Source organism: Amphibalanus amphitrite, unplaced genomic scaffold (genome assembly GCF_019059575.1).
Source record: "Amphibalanus amphitrite isolate SeventyFive unplaced genomic scaffold, NRLGWU_Aamphi_draft 000170F_arrow, whole genome shotgun sequence".
Classification (NCBI taxonomy): domain Eukaryota; kingdom Metazoa; phylum Arthropoda; class Thecostraca; order Balanomorpha; family Balanidae; genus Amphibalanus; species Amphibalanus amphitrite.
This window is the reverse complement of record NW_024881665.1, coordinates 302,557-311,218: the sequence shown is the minus strand read 5'-3', so window position 1 is coordinate 311,218 and position 8,662 is coordinate 302,557. Positions and strand designations below refer to the sequence as shown.

The 8,662-nt window shown below is 48.0% G+C and overlaps 1 protein-coding gene across 6 annotated transcripts; it reads left to right on the top strand.

Annotated features, from left to right (window-relative positions):
- Window positions 1-1,905: 1,905 nt before the first annotated feature.
- Window positions 1,906-7,456, top strand: LOC122383693 (elongation factor 1-alpha). Of its 6 annotated transcripts, none has more exons than XM_043370378.1 (3): window positions 1,906-2,149; window positions 5,489-5,666; window positions 5,927-7,456. In XM_043370378.1, exons 2-3 carry the CDS (start codon window positions 5,523-5,525, stop codon window positions 7,163-7,165), a joined length of 1,383 nt encoding a protein of 460 aa, XP_043226313.1. In that variant the 5' UTR covers window positions 1,906-2,149; window positions 5,489-5,522; the 3' UTR covers window positions 7,166-7,456. The 6 variants fall into 6 exon arrangements, with proteins under 6 accessions (XP_043226313.1, XP_043226314.1, XP_043226310.1 ...); XM_043370379.1 differs by having other exon boundaries at window positions 2,124-2,403; XM_043370375.1 differs by having other exon boundaries at window positions 2,126-2,183.
- Window positions 7,457-8,662: the final 1,206 nt, after the last annotated feature.

Sequence of the window (8,662 nt, the reverse complement as noted above, 5' to 3'; positions counted from 1 at the left end):
CTCACAGACATGTTAGCAATATTCCTTCGGCACAGTTTATTCTCGAATAATGAATGTGAAAAACGGCTCTACATGGCTTCTGAACTAGGGCCTATAGAGCATACACCTTCTGCACGAATCACTCGTATGCTGCCATTTCCGAAGCACTTGAGACCAACGAGCGACTGTATCAATGCGGCTAATCTCGGGCATTTGCTGCGAGCTGTGCTGGTCGGTGAACGAAGCTGGCCGTCTCGCCCTACCCATGTGACCGTCTTACCCCATGGGTTTTTGCAAGATTTTGCAAAATAGCTGCAATTTATTTGTTGAATCAGGTCTAAGTCTCAACTTCCGGCAAATGGAAGTAAAATGTCTAAAAAAGGTTTTCACTCAGTTTCCCGTTTCTAATGTTTCTAACCGGCCGAAAATGGCTCCAAGATTAAGGTGCCTCTCTTACCCCCACTTTCCCCTAGCTCTGAAAAGTACCTATTAGCCGTTTTCACGACGGGCTATCCGGCGAGTGCACCTCATTTGACCAAATCTGCACCTAATCTCTTTTACAGCAAATACCTATTTTTATTTTATGAATTTATTTTAGTGTTTTAATCGATGATACTCTCTGATAATATGACAAAGCAGGCATATATGCAATTAGTGCAACCCTAGCTGATAGCTACTAAGAGACACAGTGAACCTAATTTGACCAAATCTGCACCTAATCTGTGTCCAGATGTGCACCAAATGTGTAGGTACCAGATGGCCGTCGTGAAAACGGCTATTGAAAAATTTCTTTGCGGTGATCTGTAACTCCATCGTTGGGACCGAGGTCAATGCAACTGGGTTACTTGGTAAATCCATACCCGCTATCGATGGCCTTTTCAGAATTTTGAAAATCGGCTCGGTAGGTTCTGAGATAGCATAGCAAAAAGTCGAAACACTCCTGTAACAATCATGAAAATGCCTAATCCGTCTCGGTGCCTTAGGACGGCCGGGTTGGGTCGGGCCAGACTGAGTCGGCTTCTGGCCGAGACATAGCTTCGGGCTGTTGACCCGAGCGACCCCGGTCCGCTCCCACCTCCCTGCCCCACCAGTCGGCCGACTGACCCACCGTCTGGTTTAGCCTCTGCGCTGGTCACCCATTCATGCCTGTTTAGGTACGCTACGCACCCTACTCGCACTACCGTTCCGTAGAAAGCGGCTGCCAGCTGAGCGCATTGAAGGCATGGCAAGGACGGCTCTGGGAGGGGAACAAAAAGAAGTTAGTCTCAGGAGTCAGGACGGAAAATACAAACTTTTGTTAATTGCGAAGGAGAGATCACACGGAAATGTTGGTCTAGTCAACAAGGAGCTCCAAAGTCGTGTGGTATTGTAAGACGCGAGTCCTTCCGTTAGGACTTCCGCGCGCTAGCAGAGCTTTTGAGATATTGTTTGGTTTTTCTGAAAAAAAGTATTATCTACTTACCACCAAGCCCGTATATAGGTATATACCACGCCGTATATACCACGCAGTGAGCAGAGGGCTGCACCATAACTTGTAACAGTCGCGTTTGCATAACATTTTTGACGAGGCTCTAGCTCATTTAGTTTGCGATAATTTCGTTGCAGCTATCTTTACATATTTATAGGGGATAATTTTGTAGCTTGTAAAGCAACATTGGCATCATTGGCAACATAACAGGCCGAGCTATAAGCTTGCAACAATCCTATGTGAACGGGGCTTATGCTGAACATCGGTGGTTCTGTGGGAAAAACAGCCACTCTAAAAGTTTAGAGACGAAATAATATTTTTCATCTTCATTTAAAAAAAAATGACATAAAAAGGACTTTTTTTCTTGTCAACAATATTTCTTTTGAAATGTTCAATATTTCACAATTTGTTACATGCTAAATATCTACTTTATGGCGCAAGAACTTGGTTTGTCTAGCACTTGCTTAGCATGACGTCATTTCCGCTACAATGCTAGGTTTTTGACAGTTTTTCTTATAAATAGGATGAATAAGATAAAAATGTTTATGGCAAATCAAAAAATAAAATATTTCATAGTTCAAAACATGTTTAAAACAAAGCAACATAATTGAATCATAAATGAGCAGCCCTAGTATCATCATCGCGACATCCTAAAACAGCACCACCTACTTCCGTCCTCTTTCTAAGCCGGCTCGCTGTCAGGTAGGACGTGTGTTGTGTGCTGTGAAATTCATTGGTAAATATCTGCGAAGTGGCTGTTGTTTGATCGTTCTTTTGTGAATAGATGCGAGTCTCCATTTAAATATGTCATTTCCTAGCTTCTAAAAGGTTGTTGTTCGTTTCGGTTATTGAGATTTGTGACTAGTTTTGCGGGCTTGTCCGGAGGTGCTGTGCCGGCTCCGCAGGCTCTTTCAAGTGATCCTGGCTTGTCTGGCTCTTAATAATCCTGGATATTGGTATGAATTATAATTATGTATTATATTAAGCGATCTCTGTATTAAGATTTCTCGTTTTGGTCTAAATTTTTAACTGACTGTGCTTTGTGACATATGTGGCGCCACATGGTGTCTGCGGGCCTGAGCATACTGAATGTGCAATCTATACATTAGAAAGTACTTCATACGTCAAATGTTAATTGTCCATTTCTTGTTCCAAATGATATTTGGTGATGTAATTGTGGTGGCTCTGTTGTGGTCCCATTTGATGGTTAGTGGCTTGTGTAGATCTATTGCAGAGGGCTGTTCGGCTGCTCATTGAAAATTAAATGTGCTGCATCATGTATGCACAGCTCTGCCTGCTAGTCCTGGCCACACTTGTGTGCCATCTCATTGCGATGTTTTCTACTGTGGTTTCTTTGACATGCGGCTCAGAAATTGGAAGCATGGTCCCTTATTTCCAATTTAATAAGGCATGATGGTGTTTTTATGGGTGCGTTTTCCTTGTCAGTGACACACTGCCATTAATCTCTTACAAGTAACAACTGCGTGAAATTCCAACCCTGGTTTAAACCATATTTAAATGACAATCACCAATGAAACCATTAGTCCCATGCCATGGTCTTGCTGTGCATGAAATATGCTGCAACAGCTCCAAGCAGTGCAGTGCTGGAGGAGTGTGCAGAGCCAAGCAGCTGAAGTCAATTATGATGCACACAGTACAGATCTATTCTTAGCTTGCAAAGAGCCGTTTTTACCTCATTGCCCGAGTGATGAAAGCAGCACAACGCTGCTCATACCTGAGCAGCCCTCTGGGCTCAAAATTGATAAACACCATATTGTCAACCTTAAACTGACCAAGAATATTGTCAATATGATTAACTGCTCCTTGAGTGATAGGTGCACTTAAAGGGACCCTCCTACCTTCAAAAAAGTTAATGAATTGGCATGAAAGTGATGTCCCTTGGTTCAGAAAGAGCGAAAACGAATATCTACCAAATTTCACCGAAAAATATTCACTGGTTTTCAAGATATTAGGCTTTTACTTTTGTTTACTTTTTGGGATCTCCCCTGTTACTAGCGACTTTATTTGGAAGCAATAATTTGGCAGCCTTAAAGTGCGGCAGACGTTGCGCGCAAAGCAGCGTATACCACCACGTGTTAACGATGGTTTTAGTCTAAGATTTAAAAATCGTTAGATCTCCGGTGACGTCACAAATTCTAAGGGGGCATTCCAATGCATTAGCCCCTTTGAATCTGAAAACTGCAAGTTTGAAATTCCATATCTTCAAATTAAAGCATTTTTCGATGTTGTGAGTGCCCAAACCGGTATTTGCAGGCCATGGCCACCAATTTGGCTATCTCAACTCAAAACTAATGTTAAGGTGGGAGTGTCCCTTTAAGGCATAAATGTCGAGAGGATGCTAAAGCTCATGTAGTAATCATTAATCTTCTGCTGTTGCATTTAGCTTAGCTGTGGTGTTTCATGGGTTGTCTTTGGAAGTGGGGTCTGATGTAGGTACACTCTGGGGCAGATTGATGTTCCACCACTCCCTACCCATCGGGCTCCCATGGATCAGCAGTGGCTGCTGCCAGTGTTGCCTGCCCTCAGCACTGCTCAGCACTGCCTGCCAATGCCAGTGCTGCCAGTCCTGCCACTGACAGCAGCCAGTGCGGGAGCCATGAGATCCCGATGGGTAGGGAGTGGTGGAACATCAATCTGCCCCCGAGTGTACTTATGGATTGATGTGTTGTGTCCAACATGTGTGTTGTGGTCGTTTGTGTAGCATTACTGGCTCAGCTGTATTGTTGTGTCCAACATGTATGTTGTGTTTGTTTGTGTAGCATTACTGGCTCAGCTGTATCAGTGGAGCAGCTGAATCCTAAACTGGAAAAAGTATGAAAATGGTTCATTTATCTTGCAATGTTGATGTGTCAACGTAGTTGACGGTTGAAGTATAAAGTTGAACTATGAAGTGCAGATAGGAGGTTTGAATGTTGATAGCAGCAATGTTCTTAAAAGGGAGATTCAAATTTACCATTGCAAAATTGCTTGTAAGGTTGTCAATAAGTTGCTTACTTTCAGTGAATGTAGATATTATCTCCTCTGAATCATTTGGATGAAAAATTTCAGTTGTGTGGTCACTAAATTGTAGGGTAGTTGACTGATGTCTGCATATCACATGATCAGGGCTGCGGAGTCGATGGATTTTCGGCGACTCCGACTCCGGCTTTCAAAAACCAGCTCCGACTCAGACTCCGGGCAGAATTGTCGACTCCGACCGACTCCGACTCCGCAGACCTAGCAGGGCTGCGGAGTCGACAGATTTTCGGTGACTCCGACTCCGGGTTTCTATAATCCGGGTTTCTAAAATCGACTCCGACTCCGGTCACAACTGTCGACTCCGATCGACTCCGACTCCGCAGCCCTGCACATGATATTACTGAAACGATTATCAATGTTGAATCATTTCTTTGATTTATCTATTAGGCTATGATCTGTTGAAGGTGGGATATATGCATTGAAAAATGAAATGGAATGGGACTTATGTCTCCAGCAATCCTTACTTTTGCCCATATTTAGTAAATGCATGCCTGAGCATGCAACTGATTGTGTAACTTCAATGCTTCAGCTTCTGTTAGCAATGAGTTATGGCTGACTCATATGTTGTGACTACTGGTTACTTGTCTAGTTGTGCCAGTCGTCAATCTGGAGATCAGTTTTCATCAAGTTTTGTACTTCCTTCTGTAGTGCAGTCAGTTTGGAATTGGTTGCAGCTTGGTCCTTATTGTTATCAGACGATCTTCATTTTGGCGGTTCATAGCTTTTTACTGCCTGAAACTCATTGCGAATGTCCTGCCATGTGATACAGTCCCGACATATCCTGTTTGGCATTGCTATTGGAATTGAGATACTTAACATTGCGCGGACATGCTTAGGTATTGCAATATATTTTTTCCAGAACAAAAATGGAGGCCCACTCTACTAAATTAAGGATGATTGCTTTCTCAAAGTTGTTCACTTAAATACTATTCCCTTGGCATCCTCTCAGCCTGCCCTCCTGTCGCACCAACCCAGCTAACAATTTTTTTTATTTCTTTGCAGTCTCTTGTGCTGGTAGCCTACACATTCCGCCACCATGGGAAAGGAGAAGACCCATATCAACATTGTGGTCATCGGCCACGTCGACTCCGGAAAGTCGACCACCACCGGTCACCTGATCTACAAGTGCGGTGGCATCGACAAGCGTACCATCGAGAAGTTCGAGGCTGAGGCCCAGCAGGTAATTGTCAAGCTTACGAGATGTGATATAGTGCGGGAGCTATGAAGCAACGTATTCAGACGAGTTATGTCGTCTTACAACAAAAATTCGGGAAATTAAAAAAGTATGCGGGCGGCTGTTTTGTTTTAAAACATTGTTCACTACTGTCCAGCAATGTATACACACGCTACTCCCATGCACATTGCCTTGAAGCCCCATCCCCATTCCCCGCGTGAGGATGTGGTAGTTAAAATTCTGATGATACAATTTCTTCCTTTCAGATGGGCAAGGGCTCCTTCAAGTATGCCTGGGTGCTGGACAAGCTGAAGGCTGAGCGCGAGCGCGGTATCACCATCGACATCGCCCTGTGGAAGTTCGAGACGTCCAAGTACTACGTCACCATCATCGATGCTCCCGGCCACAGGGATTTCATCAAGAACATGATCACCGGTACGTCTCAGGCCGACTGCGCCGTGCTGATCGTCGCCTCTGGTGTGGGCGAGTTCGAGGCTGGTATCTCCAAGAACGGCCAGACCCGCGAGCACGCCCTCCTTGCCTACACCCTGGGTGTGAAGCAGATGATCATCGGTGTCAACAAGATGGACACCACCGAGCCGCCGTACTCCGAGGCCCGCTTCAAGGAAATCGTCTCTGAGGTTTCCACCTACATCAAGAAGGTCGGCTACGACCCCAAGACCGTGGCCTTCGTGCCCATCTCTGGATGGCACGGCGACAACATGCTGGAGGCCAGTGACAAGATGCCGTGGTACAAGGGATGGGAGACCACCCGCAAGTCCGGCTCTGGCTCCGGCAAGACCCTGCTGGAGGCCCTCGACAACATCGAGCCGCCGACCCGCCCCAGCGACAAGCCGCTGCGTCTGCCCCTGCAGGACGTCTACAAGATCGGCGGTATCGGAACGGTGCCCGTGGGCCGTGTCGAGACCGGCACCATCAAGCCCGGCATGATCGTCTGCTTCGCCCCGTCCGGTCTGACCACTGAGGTGAAGTCCGTCGAGATGCACCACGAATCTCTGCCGGAGGCCTTCCCCGGCGACAACGTCGGCTTCAACGTGAAGAACGTCTCCGTCAAGGAGCTGCGTCGTGGCTACGTCGCCTCCGACTCGAAGAACAAGCCGGCGACCGGCTGCGAGGACTTCACCGCTCAGGTCATCATCCTGAACCACCCCGGTCAGGTGTCGGCCGGCTACACGCCCGTGCTGGACTGCCACACGGCCCACATCGCCTGCCGGTTCGCCGACCTGCAGCAGAAGGTGGACCGCCGTACCGGCAAGGTGACTGAGGAGGCCCCCAAGTCGCTCAAGTCCGGCGACGCCGCCATCATCAAGCTGATCCCCAGCAAGCCGATGGTGGTGGAGACCTTCACCGACTTCCCGCCGCTGGGTCGGTTCGCCGTGCGCGACATGCGGCAGACGGTGGCCGTCGGTGTCATCAAGGGAGTCACCCCCAAGGTGGTGTCCGGCAAGGTGACCAAGGCTGCCGAGAAGGCCGGCAAGAAATAGGTATTTGCCCCCCACATGGATGCCACTTGTGAGACCGCAGGTGTTTGCTCTCCGTACCGTAAGAAGGGATGCATTTCGTTCTGTGTCACCGCCTGGCCATTTGGCGAGAAAAAGCTTAACTGTTCGTTTTCTCTGTCTCAGTGGCTTATGTCGCATTGTCACCGCAAGGAGTTCCGGAGGAAAAGAGTATGTGGAAACTAGCCCATCAGTTTTTTATCGACTGACCCATACTCTGCTATCCATGTGATTGTGTCACCTGGGCGTATAAATAAACCTATGGACAATACCGGGTACGTGGCCTTTCTTTTTTCCCGTGTGAAGGGTGAAAGGGTCAGATAGTAATTGGACACTGAATCTGTATACCGGTGGGGTGGGGGGGGGGGGGGATCGCAGTTGCAATTTGCGGAATGGAGATTCATAAATTAGGGTCACTGCCTTGAATGATCCTGTCTGTTGGATCACCGTTTCGTAGCCGGCGGGCTGTGGGTAGTGGTGTCTGGGGGAAGCGTGTGGCGCGGCGATGACGTCACGGTCGGCGGCGTGGGCGACCCAACTGGCCGGCCGGCGTGGGTCCACGTGTCGGCCGGCTGGTATGCGTTGGCATGGGGCACCATACGGGGCTCGGGACACCGCACACTGCGGGGGAGGACGGGTGGCAGGAATCGCTCGTCTCCCAGGCCATTCATTAGTAGTTGGAACTGAGTAGCACGGTGAATCAGATTCGCGTTGTTCGAGAAGCTCGCTGCACAACCGTTAGGTGACTGCTGGTTCCTGGAAAAGCCTGGCTCTGGGAACGGGGATGCTGATGCTTTTGAAGTTCTGATCATTGCCGGTCAAAGTATGCATCATATTATTTCCGAATGACTATTAGGATCATTCACTTTTGTCCGGCTCAACAATTCCTCCAAGGATCTGCAGATCCCTCGTATGAATCTTGAACCGAGTGATCCTGGTACGCCGGTCCGGTGCCTGATGTGCTTGCAGTTGAAACCGGGGCCCGTTTAGGTAGCCTGGAGTCTGGGGAGTCGAGTCGGTCGGCACAGCTGGAACCGCATTATTGATCGAATGAGTCATGTTCCATGGCGCCTCGGGGTCACCGTGTCGACGGTTCGGTAAACTCGGACAAGTGCCTGCAGTCTTTATACTAAAAAGACTTCACACAGTCTGAAAATCGCACGCTAACATATACACCAAACGCTCGCATGGCATGGATGCGTTATGTAATTGAGAGCTAATCTGCAGCATCTGGGATTTAGGTAGTGGGTATAAGATCTAGCATGCGCTTTCGACTGACTGCCGAAGGAGCCTGTCTTAGCTTTGACGAGCACCAAGATGTGGACGGAGAGACCAATGCAGTGCTTACTGCTCGCCATCTAATCCTCGTCTCCGGCATTTCGCTGGTCATGAGCTGAGAATTTCCCTCTGCCGTGCTCGTCTGGCGGAAAACCGGCAGCTCTGGCTCCCCTCCAGTCTCCACGGCCAAGGTCATAGGAGCAT

What these genes read in the sequence shown, in the direction of transcription:
- LOC122383693 (XM_043370378.1), top strand. Translation starts at nt 5,523, where the DNA reads ATGGGAAAGGAGAAGACCCATATCAACATTGTGGTCATCGGCCACGTC. An exon ending in TCGAGGCTGAGGCCCAGCAG is followed by an intron (nt 5,667 to 5,926) that starts GTAATTGTCAAG and finishes TCTTCCTTTCAG; the next exon opens with ATGGGCAAGGGCTCCTTCAA.